The sequence below is a fragment of the Musa acuminata genome, chromosome BXJ1-2 (genome assembly GCF_036884655.1).
Source record: "Musa acuminata AAA Group cultivar baxijiao chromosome BXJ1-2, Cavendish_Baxijiao_AAA, whole genome shotgun sequence".
Taxonomy (NCBI): domain Eukaryota; kingdom Viridiplantae; phylum Streptophyta; class Magnoliopsida; order Zingiberales; family Musaceae; genus Musa; species Musa acuminata.
The window spans coordinates 32866621-32884805 of record NC_088328.1 but is presented as its reverse complement, the minus strand read 5'-3'; the positions used below and the strand labels follow the sequence as shown (position 1 = coordinate 32884805).

General features: G+C 37.4%; 1 protein-coding gene across 4 annotated transcripts; it reads left to right on the top strand.

The window, feature by feature from the left end:
* Nucleotides 1-1751: 1751 nt before the first annotated feature.
* LOC135610866 (pyridoxine/pyridoxamine 5'-phosphate oxidase 1, chloroplastic-like) lies at nt 1752-10147 on the top strand. Of its 4 annotated transcripts, none has more exons than XM_065105864.1 (14): nt 1752-2111; nt 2195-2233; nt 4240-4407; nt 4484-4589; nt 5736-5902; nt 6028-6270; nt 6451-6539; nt 6637-6687; nt 6817-6907; nt 7911-8015; nt 8106-8176; nt 9439-9534; nt 9642-9711; nt 9854-10147. In XM_065105864.1, exons 1-13 carry the CDS (start codon nt 1761-1763, stop codon nt 9706-9708), a joined length of 1644 nt encoding a protein of 547 aa, XP_064961936.1. In that variant the 5' UTR covers nt 1752-1760; the 3' UTR covers nt 9709-9711; nt 9854-10147. The 4 variants fall into 4 exon arrangements, with proteins under 4 accessions (XP_064961936.1, XP_064961943.1, XP_064961949.1 ...); XM_065105871.1 differs by having other exon boundaries at nt 9813-10147; XM_065105860.1 differs by having other exon boundaries at nt 1753-2111; nt 9882-10147.
* Nucleotides 10148-18185: the final 8038 nt, after the last annotated feature.

Sequence of the window (18185 nt, the reverse complement as noted above, 5' to 3'; positions counted from 1 at the left end):
ATTAAGAGATTTGATCAAAGCATCTAAACTTCAGATAGAGTTCGAGAGAAACAATTTGGCAATAAGCTGAAGTTGGTATTGTCTCTTCCAAATTGTTTGGAGAGGTTTTCAAGTACAGGAGGCCAATCCCTTCTCGGAATACAACAGGCTAAGCCTGACAGATGCTCAGCATATTTGGAATTAGATGCATGAGAGCAACAGATGTCAGTATAGAATTTGAACTGTAACATGGATCTGAATCTGTTCTGTTTGGGGTATATCTTTTCCAATTCTGCTGCACTCTGTCTGATGCCACCATAACATGAAACAATGTAAACAAGAGATTAGCTCGAAGAATCTTTTCGCTGTTTCAAGTCCCACCTAACATGCTGTCTCAGCAGAGGTAAGTCATCGGCAAACACTCATGCTCGAGGATGGGACTACTTGGATGCGGTAAGACGTCACTTGTTGTGCTGAGAGATGTTGAAATCTTAATCATAGTAGCTCATCAGAGACCAACAGCAAGTGAGCCTCATCAAGTAATGTTCTCTTGGAGACTGGAAGAACACATCTGAATGGTGGTCTGACTTCAGATATAGATCCACTGACTGGAACACTTAAACCGATTTATACCACCTCAACAACTTCGGTGCAGAGGAAGAAGAACCAGGAGGTAATCATCCTGTTGTACCGAAGTGGTCACTCCAGGTTGGCAAACCTCCCATCTGCGATCTACAGCCTCATATGCAACAGATCGTCCACCAATTGCCTGGGGACCGAAATTTTATGGGAGTCACGCACATCAACAACTAATGCATAGCTACCAGGATCGAACACCGATGAGCGCCTCGATGTTCAGATACATTACCGGTCCCGGGACTCTGCTAGAGTTAAAGCAGAGACACAAACAAGTTTCATGGTCTCAGTTGGCTAATCGGCCAAGGTTTGGCTTTTGAGATGGGGTAGGTGAAGACAAGAGACTGATTCAGGCCTGATGTAGGTAGGAGAAACAGATTCACAAAGTGCTCGCATTAGATGAGACAACAGTAAGGCCGAAGAAGGATGAGACAAGCGGTGAATAATTTTATGGTAACAGATGCGTCATCTGTAAGTGTGCGTCAATCAGCTTCGAGGTCGGAGGAAAATGACAGACAAGTCGGTGAGAGGGCGACGATGGAGAGTGTCGGATGCGATTTATTGCCCCGTGAGCAGCTTAATGGTGTTCAACAGCCGACCCAACTAGTGGACACTGACTGCGGCCTCGGGGTTCCATCAAGCTGGAAGAGCTGGTCCCGGTCAAACTTTGAATCTTCATTCCCAAAATTATTATATCTCAAAATTATCCTTAGGCAAGTATTATGATAAATAGATTTTTTTTACGATTATGATAAATATTATGATAAATATAGATAGAGTACCCCTTACTTACTGAGAAACACCTAAACAAAAATATTGTGTTTTTCGAAAAATCCAACCTTAGTTTTTCTCTCTTTTAATAAATGCTAATGTAATATTTATCTTAATTTTTTGATATATAAATAATCTGAAACATAGGTAATAAAATGGATAAAAATGAAAAATAATTAAAAATAAACAGACCTTAGTTACGTTTTTGTTCTCACATATCAATCAATACTCGATCTAACATGAACCGAACCCAATTAGAGTTGGGCCGGAAAATGGCCCAGTGGGCTTAATTAATCCGATATGAGTTCATGAACGAGCCCAAATTGACGAGGAGAAAAGAATAGCTTTACTGTGTCGTCGTCGCAACATAAGATATGTTACCTCGGGCCAAACGCCGCGGTATGCCATCCTTTCTCCTCCTCTCTTCGCTCCTCTTCACTCCCACCCTATCCTCCTCCTCAGCTGCCGCCGCCGTCCCGATTCCTTTCCCCAATCCCCTTCGCCGCCCGTTGTCAGTTTGCCCCGCCTATCCTTTCTGGGGTTCGAGAAGAGGACCGGGGTCGATCTGCTACGCGTCATCTCCGCCCTCCTCGCCTCGCGCCCGCGCTCTCTCCTCTACGGGATCGATGGAGGACCAATCCGTGTCATATCTTACCCAGCGAGAGGCGGCGGAGATCGATGAGATCCTCATGGGACCTCTGGGGTTCAGCGTCGATCAGCTGATGGTGCTTTCATCTTTTCTTCTCGCATTCTCAAGTTCCCTTCCTCCTCTAATTTGATTTTGATTGAGATGTTCTTCGTCTGGCAGGAATTGGCGGGATTGAGCGTGGCCGCGGCTATATCCGAGGTAATTTTGGTTCTCTTAAGCCCTTCTTGTTATCTGTCACTGAAATGCTCACAGGGGTCATATTAATGGAGTTAGTCATTGTTTGTGTTGTTTGTGCATTTTCCGTCTTGGGTTCTGCATGAACTTCTTGTACTGTAAAATACTAAAATTTAACATAGTTTATAGCTCAAATTCATAACTTTTGGTTCAAGCCAATGGAGAAATATGGTTTCTTCACTTATTGTGCATCGCAAATTCACGTTGCCCACCTCTGATTTGAAAAACATGTGGACTCTGAAAGATGTTAGCGGATACTTCAAATTGATTGAAGGATCTCTAGGACAGTTTTTGATCCTAGCCATTCTGTTTTACGTGGTAGATGGAATAATGATCACAAAGTTAAAAAACGGATGTTCAACTGTCCAAAAAGAGTAATCAGCATTCTTTCAATATGGCATGCTCACTACTTGTCCATTTTGTAGTTGGGAAAAAAAACTTTTGCAAATATCTAGTACGGTTTATGGGTGATACTCTGATCATCATGCTATTGTAGAGAGCTTCTGCATGACGATTAGCAAATATTGGTAAGAAACAAGTAACAGTGTTCACAGAAGCTTGAGGAAGAAACAAGTAGTTTTGATGACTTTTGGCAGCATAAACGAGTACAAGAAACTCTAAAAGAAACCTGAAAAGGATATCAAGCTGATAATCAGGTATATCCATTTTCTATGGTTTTCCTCGTATTAGCAACATAAACTTTAGTCCTTAGGGTTGCCAACAGGAAATGATAACCTTAAATAGGAGTAGCAGTGACCTTGACCTAAGTATTTTAAGAAGATACACCCGCTATAGGTGGCTACATGATATAGATGATCCAACTTTTCAGCCTCCTTTACAGATATGTTTTATGATGCTTCAGCTGAAGATATAGAATCACAGTCCTTTATATTTATGTGTCAAGACAAAATTACAAATTATATTGTTAAAATTCGCACAATCAATAGTTTTTATGATATTCACTGCCTTATCCATGGAAATTTCATTTTGCCATTAGATCATTGAGTTGTGCAACAAATATGACGCTGGATTTGCCTCTAAATTTTCTAATATAAGGTAATTGTGGTGGAGAATTCTAATATTGGAATCCATTTTAAAACTTAATCCTTTATTATTATATCCTGATTTGTCAAATTCTTTTGCACGAGTAACAACACTGGTAATATGAAGATTTTCGTGCAGCAGTTTTTTAATAAAGGATTAGTGGTGTGGACATGTCCCTGGTCGGACAAGTTGTGTTGACTACCTGGACGGTGGTTCCATGATAACTTGCTGAGATATATTAGAAACTGTCTTCCCATTTAGTACTACCTGGACGGTGGTTCCATGATAACTTACTGATGGTAAAAGCTAAATATGTGTTTGTAGTTTGAAAATCATAGGGGTAATATCACATTTTTAAGAAGGCATGTTAGATTGAAAACCTACTGAGTCCATTAAACAAATTTGTTGTGTTAAAGCTTAAATGTTTTTGATATTTGGAGATGGATTATGAGCATCTCCTGTTAGGGTGATTATTGTGGTGGAAATCATGTTGAGCAGAAAGATCATGTAAATGTCAATAATCCTGAACAGGCTATAATTTCGGTGGATTTAGTGGATGCATTTGCAAAGACATCTTGTCGGATTATCAGTTCCATGATTACTTCTCCAGCTGAACTTTCACAATTAAGCTAATATGTCATGAGGGGCTATTTTATACTCATTGCCAGTAAGATCATGATGAATCGGGCCACCTTTATCGGGAAATTAAAGTCTCTAATAATGTTTCATTCAATCGTTATGTCAAGAGGGAAAGAATATTACTGTGGACCATGGATCCTTTTGTATTAATTGATATTGTAGATATCAATGCTTAATCTTTTTCGTCAACTGTGAAGGATCTCATGGTTGTTTATTATTGGATCTCAAAATCTGTATATCTCAATGCTTTTGCAAAGTTAAAATAAGATGTTTATGGTTTTTAATAGGTCTATAAATCAAGTGAATATAGACGCGTCCTTGCTATCTGTGGTCCAGGAAATAATGGTGGTGATGGTCTTGTAGCTGCTCGTCATCTACATCATTTTGGATATGAACCCTTTATATGTTATCCAAAGCGTACACCGAAGCCTCTCTATAATGGCCTTGTTACTCAGGTATGGCTCATTTCCTTTTCTTTTCCAGTTATTCTCATTTGATTAGAGTCACTAACTATTTTATGTTATTTTGCAGTTGGAATCACTATCGATTTCTTTCATTTCTGTTGATGACTTACCTCAGAACTTAACGGAAAATTTTGACCTCATTGTTGATGCGATGTTTGGATTTTCATTTCATGGTAACTTAAGTGCCTATTTGGCATTAATTTGTTTTGTGCTTCTGTTTTTGAAAGAGATAAATGTTGTATACTAATGTAGGATACATCATGGTCTAAATTTTCACTTCCATGCCCAGTATCGGCATGGAACTCCACATATGAGCATCCGTTCCAGAACACAACAAATGTCCCCACTTTGATATTGGGTCAATGGTCTGACACGAACAAAGCTCTCTAGAATTTAAAACTGTAGAAATTAAGTTTTATTACTTTATTTTTATTTCTGTTCTTTTGGAGGAAAACCTGTACTTTAAGAGCTTTCACCGTTCTAAGCTTTGTAATCGTCTGACAATTACTGCTAGGCCCATGATTGCCCGACAATCTTTACTTGATCTTCTGATGGGTCTCTAGGATGAACTAAAAGTGTCACCATTAAATGTGCTTTCAGTAAAACAAAAAGAAACCTGGAAAGAAATATTATATTTTCATTTTTTTTATATGTAGAAGAACCCAAAATCAAGGCACTGCTAGATGGGCTGAAGATTCTTATCAAGTTTATGTTTCCACACATTAATAGTCGCAGACAAAATGCTTGAATACTTTTTCTTATTGCTCCATATTCAACATTAGTTGATGTGAATTATAACTTTTTCTAAAATTTGGTTAGTTTCACATCCTTGCATTAAGTGCTTACACATATCTTTTAGTCCCTGCTCTTGTATGATGTTTATTAGGGAGATTCTAAAAATGTAGGTATTGTGTATTTGGCTGAAGCAAACTGTATGTAATTGATTTTCTTGATTCGTTTGGTTCATATGACCAATTGTTTTTTTTTTTATTCCAAACAAACAAGATCACTGAATAAGCTTCTTTGGCTTTTTTCCAATAGTCTCTTTATTCTGTCTTACAGAATTTTACTTGGATGGTTTAATTTCATCAAGATACTTTGAAGTAATTCAAAGACATGTAAGAATAGATTTTTTTCTGCAACCTATTCTTATGATGGTGCCAAGATATTCTACATAGTTGCATTGTAAGTAGATTATTGTGATCTTAACCAAGACGAAAAATTGAAATGCTTATTACATAAAAGTAATGCATCCATAAACTTGGTTTTAGTTAACTACTTGTTTCTTTAGATGTTAACAATAATGAATGTGTATGTAGGTCAACCAAGGCCACCCTTTGATGATCTTATTCAGCGGCTTGCTTCTCTAAGTCGTGTTGACTGTGGACGCAAGAGATCATCAGCAATTGTTTCTGTTGATATTCCTTCCGGTTGGCATGTTGAGGAAGGAGATATCACTGGTGAAGGCTTTGAACCTGACATGCTGGTATCTGTCTAAATTGAATTTGGTTTGTTCTTGTACGTAATAGTATCTGATGGTGGATTTTGTACGCGCACATCTTTGTTATTATTCTGAAATAACTTACATCTGAATTTACTTTTTATATCTAGGTTTCATTAACTGCTCCAAAGCTCTGTGCTAAAAAATATGTCGGCCCACATCACTTTCTTGGGGGCAGATTTGTTCCTCCGTCTATCATCAGTAAGTACAAACTTAAGCTTCCTCAGTATCCAGGCACTTCAATGTGTGTGAGAATTGGAAAACCCCCATCTGTTGACATTGCATCACTGAGGGAGAACTATATTTCTCCTGAACTTCTTGAGGACCAGGTGCTGTCTCACCCTGTAGATCAGGTATATTTTCTTTGTTTTCAACTGGATCTATTATATGATTTCTTAGGTATTTCAATCTGCTCCTTGGCTGCTGAAACCACTCATGCTCTTCAAGGTCAAACGATAATAAATCTGAAATATTTGGATCAGGTGTATTTATCTTTTAACTTTGAATAACATTCTACCATGACCATATGCTAGTTCCATAAATGGTTTGATGAAGCAGTTGCTGCTGGCTTGCGTGAGCCAAATGCTATGGCCTTGTCAACTTCTGGCCATGAAGGAAAACCGTGTGTATTCTTTTTGAGCCTTTTCTTCATGAAATCAGATTCACAACATGTTAGACTTTTGGTCTATATTCCAAAACTTGAATTATCTTTTCTACAGTTCATCACGGATGGTCCTGCTAAAAGGAGCTGATAAACAGGGGTTTGTCTGGTTAGTGATGTTTGACTAATTCTGCAACTAACTGCTGAGTTGAATTTTCATATTAATTAACAAAACATATAGTTTATATTTCTTTCCATGAGATGGTTTTACATAAGCATGTTTATTTTGCTAATTTAGGTTTACCAATTATGGGAGCCAAAAGGCCAAGGAATTGTCTGAAAATCCTCATGCTTCACTTCTTTTCTACTGGAATCCTCTTAATCGTCAGGTTATTGCTCTCTCTTGGGGTATTTAGCTTTGTCTTCATGGAGACAATTACTTTTCATATGAGATTACAAAACTTTTTTTTGGAAATTTGATTATTTTGGTACAACTGAAGGGCTATGGTTTTTTTATATGATAAAATTTTGGTTGGATCAGCACCGATCTAGCATCAACTTGATGAATCTAGATCAAATTCATCCTGATTTAGGTTCAATCTACTCAAATATTGCCTAGATCTACATGAACATGGGTCAAATTCATGTGGATCTATGCCGGATGTTGTTCTAGACAAGTTTCGCATGGTTCTTGACCAGATACATAAGTATCTTGTTTGGAACCATGCAGTGTGGATCGACTTAGATACATATAGATCAATGCTGGATGTGCATTCAGCCTCAATTTAACAAAAACTTTATGTTCGAAAACATAAAATATCTAAATGAGTGAGAAACAACTCTTACACAAATAACAAGTTGGCTAGGTTTAGATTTGCCTCGAATTGAAGAAGAAACCACACTTCCTAGCAAGAAACCCACACCATAGCTTGAAAGAAAAGTCACAAACGTGATGTTTCTCGAGAATTTTGATAATAAAATGGGAGAAACTTGAAGACAAAATTTGAGAAAAAGAGAACGAAATAAGCTTGATATTATTGCTGATGGAAAAGAGAGGAAATGAGCATATTGGTTGAGAAAGGCGAAAAAGTGGATGGAAGAAATGTGAGCATCGAATGGTATACTTATCGCCCGACCAGTGACGATACTGGTATTCTTTTTGTATCAGAGAGACTTTCTAAAAATCATTGGTTTTAGAATTGTTTATTACTTTATTAGTTACATTGTTTTGCATCAATGATACTATTTTTTAATTATCATTGATTTTAGATGTGTGTTATGAGTAACATATTTTTAGTTGATATATATTTTCACAGTGAAGAAGAATTCATTCTTTGGCTTCTCCATCTGGTTGGGACTTTTGTCTGATGCGGTCAGTATTATAAGTTGCAGGTTAGAGTTGAAGGAACTGTTGAAAAGGTTTCTAGGGAGGAATCCGAGACATATTTCCATAGTCGCCCTCGAGGAAGTCAGCTTGGAGCAATAGCTAGCAAGCAGGTCTGATGTGTTTGTCTTGCTTTCATCTATGTATAAAAATGTTTTTATACACTTCAGTGGAGACTTAAATGTTTTTATGGGTTTCTTCAGAGTACTACTGTAATCGGAAGGCATGTGCTTGATGAAGCGTACAAAAAACTAGAGGAAGAATATGCTGATGGGTTAGTCTAACTAAGCCTTGTTTTGTGTCAGAGTATCTTTGTTTTTACCTCAGAGTATGTTTGTTTCTGTCATGTGCCTGTTGCATATGAGTTTGGTAATGCTGTTATTTGAGCAGAAGCTTTCATTAAGTTAATATGTTTAGCATTGCTTTTTCCCCCTCTTTATATTTGTTTTGACATCATAGTATGTTTGTTTCTGTCATGTACCTGTTGCATATGATTTTGCCATTTTGGTAATGCTGTTATTCGAGCAGTAGCTTTCATTAGGTTAAACGAGTTTGCTATATGCTTATGCCTTTTATGCCTGTCTATTATTCCAACTTCTAAGATGCAGTCTTGATTAATATATGCTATAACAAAAGTACCTCATTTTTTGGTTTGACGTGTTAGTTTTAGTTAATGTTTCAACAGATAGGCAAATAGAAGTCTAATAGATATTTGTGAATCCTTGGAAATCTCTTTTCTGTTTTTATGTGCACCTTTTTTTTTTTTGAGAGATGAGAGCCTTCATGATTTTTATGTCAACATGATCATTCTTCAGCTTTGAAGGTGTTACCCTTGAAGAACCCTGCACATATGTGCCCTGTAAATTTTAGTCTTCTTTTTAACTTGGATATCTTCAACCTTGTAAAGTGCTCATTTCATGTTTGAAGTGGATAAAGACTGTAAATATGAGGATTTCAAATTCTGTCCTTTACTAGAAGCCATTGCCTTGTGTCCGGTTAGGTTGTATGTTTGGTGCTTGTAGGCCAGAGTTTATTGCCTATTTTTCTGCTCAGGTCTCCTTTTTTTCATTATTTTTTGACTTTTGTATTATAAATTGGACTCACTCATGACTGTAAGAGATTCTAATTGATTCAACACTGGTTCATGTGATCCCTTATCATTTTCTTTTGGTTGTTGAACAAGTACGTTGTCTGACCCTATCATCCCAGCTTTACTATTTTTAGCATGATAGAAGTCTGTGGCTCTCTCTCCCATGGTTTTCGTATATGCCACTCGGGAAGAATTTGTACTCCACCCTGTTAATATGCACTCGGTCAACCGACCCTCACCATTGAAATGTCAATGTTGTTGAAGCTAAAACTGCTTTGCATTATGCATTCTGCTTCTCCAGAAGCTTGATCCCTATGCCTAACCTGCCTTTGCATTATGTAAAACCCTGTTAGTATGCACTTGGTCAATCTACCCTTATCATTGAAATGTCCATGTTGTTAAAGCTAAAACTGCCTAATCTGTCATTATGTATTCTGCTTCTCCAGAAGCTTGATCCCTATGCCAGAGTACTGGGGAGGCTACAGACTGAAACCAACCAAGTTTGAATTTTGGCAAGGCCAGCCTTCTCGTCTTCATGATCGGTAGGTCCATCCCGTTCGATGAGGCATCTGGAAGTATATGTTATGCTTCATGGCTTATGCATTAGCCAATTGAAATGAACTTTTTTTTTGTTTTTTGTTTTTTACAGGCTTCGGTACTCAATCAGGACAGTAAACGGAGGCCAAGTATGGCATATCGAAAGGTTGTCTCCATGACTGGTAGTGTCTTCTTCTTCAGCCTCTGCCCTGCGATAACAAAGAATATCTAAATTTAATCCTTTCTACTGCTACTTAATCATCTCTCATCATGTAAAGCTTAGAATTGTTTTGCATGTCATCAAACTGCCGATCCGCGTCCTAGAGTGCTCATGAAAGAAAGGTTTTGATAGGGTCGGAGGGGCACATGCTGCGAAGTCCAAGATCTGAGTTAGCTTAGGGGTCCTGCAACAGTCTCTCTGTTGCCCCAAACTGAGGTGTGTTGCTGTTTGCGATCTTCCACCTCTGTTTCCCTTCCAAACTTCTGGTTTGTTTGGCGACGCGACTTGTTCTATGTGCCGAGATAAAATCAGAAACATCTGTTTTCGATTTGGTTCGTCTCGGGATGAGGCTTTATGTCTGAATCGATTTGGTGAACATTATATTCGAAGATTTTTGATGACGCTCTGTTGACACAACGAAATACAAATGGTAGCAGAAAATGTAGCCTTTTGTCAAATCAGATTTGTATAAACATAAAAGGTTTTACTCGATAGTACCGTAAACAGGACAAAACTGAACCAAAATCCTCGGTCCGGTTTAGATTTCGGCTTGCATGATTTCCTGGTTCGATTTCGGTCTATGAAAAATTATTATTCGATTTGTCACCGTCGGGAAGAATAATAGCATGAGATTTTGATTTCGTGTTGATTTCTTATTCGAAACATTTGTTTGACCTCAATCCCGATCGAGAATTTAGACTCATCTGATGCGCCGGACGTGCGCTTCAAATAATAATAATAATAGTAATAATAATAATAAAACAATGAATGAAGGTCACAGTAACTAACACGTGCGCTTACCGCACACCAGAAGAGCTTCAAAGTCGTCCAAAAATTGGCAAAATTTCGGTTTCTTAGCTTCACGGAAGGTGAGCAGAATATCACGGGTCACGAGACCGGAGTGTGTTTACCGCACACCGGAAGGATGTCAAAGTGTTCCAAAAATTCCAAAATGGTGGCAAAAACATCCGACACTCGGTTTCGTATGATCACCGGGGAGTGAGCAGAACTTTAATACAAACAAAATGAGGAGGACTACGAAGACCTCCTGGTGTGCTTACCGCATAACAGATGGATGTCAAGGAGCTCCAAAAAATCCAAAATTGATATCAAATCGTCTAAATTTTGGTTTCTTATTCTCATTTGCGGTGATCAGAACTCACGCCTTAAAGTCAAAAAAGGAATGCAGTTTGCGATCGATTGGGAACAATTAAGGAGACCGATTAGGATATGACAACCTAATGAACAGATCAAACACCGGAGGCTGTTTGGACTTGGCAATCGTTCCACCGGCATGAGCTAAACCCCCCAACCAGTAGTAAACACATGCATTTTGGGATGTCACGGTGGAATGAATACATTGGTTCTTGTTGCTTCTTGGTGGTGTTCATCAAGACAAGCAATATGATTCGATGGTGCTGTTGTGCTCCAGCTTTTAGTGTGCCGTCAAACAACGAGAGTAGCCATGTGATTTCGTCCCATGTCTTATTACCTTAATACGACCTCGTCATCTTCTTGTATAACAACACGCATAAAGTTGTACTGCGATGCGATGGCAGCCTCCTCTCCGATGCTCTCTTCCTCTATCTCTTCCGATCCGACGTACTAAACTCTTCTTTTTCATCTTCTTTATAGGTTCTCTTTTATCTCCCTCGTATAATAATAATGATGCGAGAAGATCCCCTCCATATCTTTCTTTACCTCCTCGATCTCCTTGAGATCTTTGTCATTGTCGATTTAATCGCCGTCGTCTAGGCCATCATCTCCTTTCACTATGAGGGGGTTGATTTTCTCCTCTCTAATGTTGCCCTCACATTGCCACATCGATGCCATTGGCTCCCTCCCTTATTTCTCTTTGCCGATGATAAGCCCAATGAGATTGAGCTAGTGTCTCGACAATATCAAACGAAAGTGATGAAGTGGAGGAGGTCATATGGAGACAATAGGCCCTCGCAATAGAGTGAAGATGATGGGCAACGGTGAAGGGGCAAAGTCGACCATAATAAGATAATAATCGATATGAGATAATTATAGCTAGACCTATTTAGTATCTTGGTCTTTAGACTTAAAAATTTATATCGACATCCTTATATTTACGAAGGAAAAATATTTAACCCCAACTATCTTGATATCGTCGGCCTTATCAACCAAAGATACAGTACCTATGAAAATATTAATTTTACCAATGATAAAATAGTAATTTTAGACGTTAATTAAAAGATGAAAGAATGAGACTATTGACTTAGGCAATTGTATGATTTGTTTTTTCCCCAAATTATTGTCTTAGGATTTCTTCCCCTAAATCTATCTCTTAGGGTTTGATCAACTTAATATTATTGTATTGTCGAGGAGCTTTCACTTACACCCTAAGAGGGATTCGAAGAAGAAGTGACCAACTTAACATTTCTATGTTGGACAGGAGCTTTGCCTTACACCCTAAGAGATCGATTTGAAGAAGAAAATCAATCGTGCGACTGTAATGATCTTTTTTTTTTAATTAATAATTAAAATGATCATTTTATCATTGATAAGATCGATAATTGATGCACTGTTTTGTACCTTCGATCGGTAAAATTGAAAAGTAGAGATAATTTTATCTTTTATAAAAAAATAAGATTAGCATAATAAATAAAAAATAAAAAAAATTGATATTATTTTATAAATTTTTTGTTGGCTACAGATCATCATCACTCGTCTTTTGCTCCTTCACGCACGCAAACACACGGCATAAACAGCACACACCTGTTCGATCAAATGACCAACGTCCCTGACTCCTCCGACAATATTCCTGCATCATTCGATTCACGAACCCACAGACTAAATTAATCCTCAGATTCTCTTGCCGACATTGTTTGCCATCGACCCTACTCAACTCTCGATAACACCAATGTATTTTTTTTTTATCGTGGATCACTCCATGGCTTCGTCAACCCAGATATCATTGTTTGGTACAAGGCACAAGAACAAGACTGGCAACTTCTGTAGACGAAGGTATTTGGATTTGGATGGAGCTGAAGTTGACAGTGTCTGAGACAAATCTCTCCGCTGCATCCAATCTACCGAGCTTTTTCTTCGACATGACGATGGCAGATTATGGTACGTAGCTCTTGTCTGCTCCCTCTGCAATCACACATTCATGGAGAGCCTCATGATTATGGATTACAGAGGATGAGATGAGATGCAAGCGACTGCGTGCTGCTTCAAAGGTAAAAGAACAAAGAGGAGAGTGATTTCTTGATCGATCTAACTCTCATTCTCCTCGGAGAGGCGACAATCGACAGAACAATTAAGTATGCGAATAATTAGCCAATGGATCGTAGTGGCCAATAGAATGTAAGATATTTTAATGAAGCCAACTTGTGTTTCTAAATCATTGTAATAGAAACACAATAAAACTAATGCGGAAACGAAATAGCGTACCTCCAGCCATTGTCGCCAAGAATTTCTGCAGAGATTTCTTCTTGAACTTTGGTTCTTCTCGGCTCAGAACTCTCGCTTTAGATGGTGTAGGAAAGCCTTTCGCTTCAAAAAGATGATTGAGCCAAGGGACCAAAATCCTCATGTATATATAGATGTTCTCCCATCAAGAACATTTATCATCACCAACTCATAACGTTCAAGAATTAATTCAAATTTGTAACGTTTGGACCATAATGAAGAACTTAATGATATTAAATATTTAATTTAATAATAACGGTTTCATGTCTAAAGAATAAGAAACTGAAATCATTTAAACGATAATAAATGAAGAAATTCATGATAATGAATTATGAATCTTAATAAGAACGGTTACGTTATTATTAAATAAGATATTTAATAATAACCGTTACATTCTCCCACTTGGTCCATACGTTTATCTTAATAATTTGAATTAATCTTTCTCGAACAACTTTTTAAGAAATAAATACATGAATCATAGCGATAAGTCCTCTAAGAGCGAGTATTATCATCCATGTATCACGATGTATTTAGTTTCTTAATCTTAATGTGGTAATATTACTTTATGAATAAACCTTATGTTTATTCTTGGTCCAACAACAATATATTTTCTCAAAATAATGTGCACATAAATGAGAAAATTTCATAATATATAAGAGTTTCAATATCATTACAAAGTGGAACTAAGTCCCATTTTCTTTACATGATCCTTGAATTTTAGAGGTGGCATGCCTTTAGTCAAAGGATCAGTAATCATCAATTCAGTGCTAATGTGCTCAATGACCACTTTCTTTTCTTTTACACGTTCTCTTATGGCTAAATACTTAATGTCGATGTGTTTACTTCGACTTCGACTTTTATTGTTTTTAGTCATAAAGACAGCAGCTGAATTGTCACAGAAAATTCTTAATGGCCTAGAAATAGAATCCATGATTCTAAGCCCAGAAATGAAACTCTTAAGCCATACACCATGTGAAGTAGCCTCAAAGCAGGAGACAAACTCAGCTTCCATGGTAGAAGTAGCAGTCAAGGTCTGCTTAGCGCTTCTCCAAGAAATAGCTCCACCGGCCATCATAAAAATATATCCTGATGTTGATTTACGAGAATCAACACAACCGGCGAAGTCTGAATCTGAGTAACCAATCACATCCAGATTGTCTGTATGTCTATACATAAGCATGTAATCTTTGGTTCCTTGTAGATACCTCATCACTTTCTTTGCAGCTCTCCAGTGGTCCATACCTGGATTACTCTGATATCGACCTAGCATCCCCACAATAAATGCAATATCAGGTCTAGTACAGACCTGAGCATACATAAGGCTTCCTACAACAGAAGCATATGGGATGTTTTTCATTGATTCCCTTTCAAAATTGTTCTTTGGGCATTGGTTCAAATTGAACCTATCACCTTTCACAATGGGAGCAACACTTGGTGAACAATCCTTCATCCAAAATCTTTCTAAAAGTTTATCAATATAGGTTTCTTATGATAGACCTAAAATGCCTCGAGGTCTATCTCTATAGATCTTAATGCCAATGACATAAGATGCTTCACCCATATCCTTAATGTCAAAATTTTTAGAAAGAAATTGTTTCACCTCATGCAGCAAATCCTTATCATTGGTTGCAAGCAAAATATCATCTACGTATAAAACAAGGAAACATATTTTACTCCCACTAACCTTCTGGTATATGCATTGATCCATGGGATTTTCAACAAATCCGAATGAAGAAATCACTTCATGAAATTTAAAATACCATTGGCGGGAGGCTTGTTTTAAGCCGTATATAGACTTCCTAAACTTGCAAACCAAGTGCTCACCAACACTAGAGGAGAAACCTTCAGGTTGTTTCATATAAACCTCTTCCTCTAGATCTCCATTAAGAAATGCTGTTTTCACATCCATTTGTTGCAACTCAAGGTCAAAATGAGCAACTAATGCTAAAATAATATGCAGAGAATCTATCTTAGATACAGGAGAAAATGTCTCCGTATAATCGATTTCCTCTTTTTGAGTAAATCCCTTTGCAACAAGTCTTGTCTTGTATCTCTCAATGTTGCCTAACGAATCTTTCTTAGTTTTAAAGACTCATTTGCAACCAATGGCCTTTGCTTCATTAGGCAACTCTACAAGATCCCAGACTCCATTGCTCATCATGGAATTCATCTCTTCTTTCATAGCATCATGCCACAAATTTGACTTTTTGCAACTCATGGCTTGTGAAAATGTTTCAGGATCATTTTTGGCTCTAATATTATAGTCAGATTCTTGTAGATATACAACATAATCACTAGGAATTGCTGATCTTTTATTTCTAGTATATCTTCTTAATGTTGTACCAATGGTTCCTTGAGGAACTTGTGGTTCAACTAGTTGTTCAGGAGCTTGTTGTAATTCCTGAACTGCTTGATCTATTAGAATACTATCAACAACTTGTGGAATTTCAATGATTGGTTGTTCAGCACTAGTTTGTACTTGAGGAGTGCTATGAACTATAACCAATCTATCATTTGATGTGGAAGGTTGAGATTCTATATGATCATGTGCGGAAACTATGTTCCTGAAATGATCGCTCCCACTAATCACATCATCCTCAAGAAATTTAGCGTTTCTTGATTCCACAATCCTAGTTGCGTGAGATGGACAATAGAACCTGTAACCTTTGGACTTTTCGGTATATCCAATGAAATACCCACTAACAGTCCTCGGGTCCAGTTTCTTCTCTTGTGGATTATATATCCTAACTTCAGACGGACATCCCCAAACGCGCATATGTCGCAAACTCGGTTTCCAACCTTTCCATAGTTCAAATGGTGTCTTTTGGACAGCCTTGGTTGGAACTCGGTTTAATATATATACAGCCGTCTTTAGTGCTTCAGTCCACAAGAACTTAGGAAGATTGGAGTTGCTAAGCATACTCCGCACCATGTCCAATAATGTTCGGTTTCTTCTTTCTGCAACACCATTCTGGTCTGGAGAACCAGGCATAGTGTATTGGGCAATAATCCCATGTTCTTGAAGAAACTTAGCAAAAGGACCAGGTGCTTGTCCATTTTCAGTATATCTACCATAATATTCTCCACCCCTATCTGATCTCACAATTTTAATTTGCTTACCACATTGGTTCTCAACTTCAGCCTTAAAGACTTTGAAGGCATCCAATGCTTCATTTTTATTATGAAGCAAATATATATACATATATCGTGAGTAATCATCTATAAAGGAGATGAAGTATTTCTGACCATGTATGTCCATGTCTGGACAACATATATCAGTATGAATTATTTCTAATGAGTCTGAACTCCTATTAGCACCCCTTTTGGACTTATTGGTCTGTTTTCCTTTAATACAGTCCACACAAGTCTTAAAATTAGTAAAATCAAGAGTACTAAGTACCCCATCTTTAACTAATCTTTTAATTCTCTCTATGGAGATATGTCCTAATCTCCGATACCATAATATAGAGGAATCCTCATTAATATTACACCTCTTAATGCCAGCGTGAACATGCATTGAATCTTGAGTATTATCAATTTGTAATAAAATACGGTAAAGACCGTCAGACAAAATACCATTCCCAACACAATCAGATTTATATAATAAACGAAATGATGTGTCTTTAAAATTAAAGGAATATCCAAATGGTACGAGTCTGGAAACAGAAATTAAGTTTCGTGAGAAACTTGGTACATAAAAGGTTCTTTCCAATTTTAAAACAAAACCACTACTTAAAGTTAAAATGCATGTTCCAATTGCTTCCACATGTGAGCCCATCTTATTTCCTAATAAGATGCTTTACTCACTTCCCACTGGCTTCCTTAGGTTTTGCATACCCTGCAAAAAGTTTGCAATATGGATTGTTGATCCAGAGTCAATCCACCAGGTGTTAATATTAACATTGACCATATTAGATTCATAACATACATATGAGGTTGGTTTACCTTTCTTTTCAAGCCATTGTTGGAATTTCGTACATTCCTTCTTCATGTGTCCCTTTCTTTTACAAAAGAAACACCTTGCTTCTTTCTTGATATCAGCTTGGGGTGGTATTTTACCTTTTCCCTGCTGATAAGCTTTTTGATTGGCTTGATGTTTGTCAGTTTTGTTCTTCTCTCGAGTGGTTACCATCAATGCACTCTCACCCAATTCCATTACTAGCCTCTCTTCTTCTTGAACACACATGGTCATTAATTCATTAATTGACCATTTGTCCTTATGTGTATTGTATGAAATTTTAAAAGGGCTATATTGAGGTGGAAGGGTGTTCAGAATATAGTGCACCAGGAAGGATTCTGACATATTAACCTCAAGTTTCTTAAGTTGAGCCGCAATATCTCGCATTTGCATTATGTGCTCACGCACACCCTTTATGTTTGTGAGTCTAAGGGATGAAATATAAGGGTGCTTGCTAGTGCCTTATCCGAAGTGATGAATTGTTCATCGATAGCCTTTAGCAAGTCTCGGACATTTTCATGCTGGTCAACAGAACCACGTATGCCAGCAGTTATCTTAGTTTTGATAAACATCACGCTGAGCCGATTGGATCGCTCCCATCGCTCATATAACGCGATCTCAGTTAGAGTGCTGGTATCAGTGACTATAAGTGGTTCGTCTTTTCTAATAGCATAATCAATATCCATCCACCCTAAATGGAGGAGAACCCTCTCCTTCCATATCTTATAGTTATCACCACTAAGTTCGGGAATATCACATCGAATATCAGAGAAATTAACAGTTTGAGAAACTGCATAAAATCAAACATGCTTATGTCAAAAATTGAAGCTTAATAGACTAAATTACATGTTTTACCAATGTGAAACATGCCAAAAATATGAATCTCATGACATAAAAATTGCCTGTGGGCTAAATTCTTAATTCAAATAGATTCAAATGATCTTTATGATAAAACTATCAAATTATATTCCAATTCATAATCCCTATGGGTAAATTATGAAAATAATCTGATATTTTATCCTGATTAATTATATTAAACA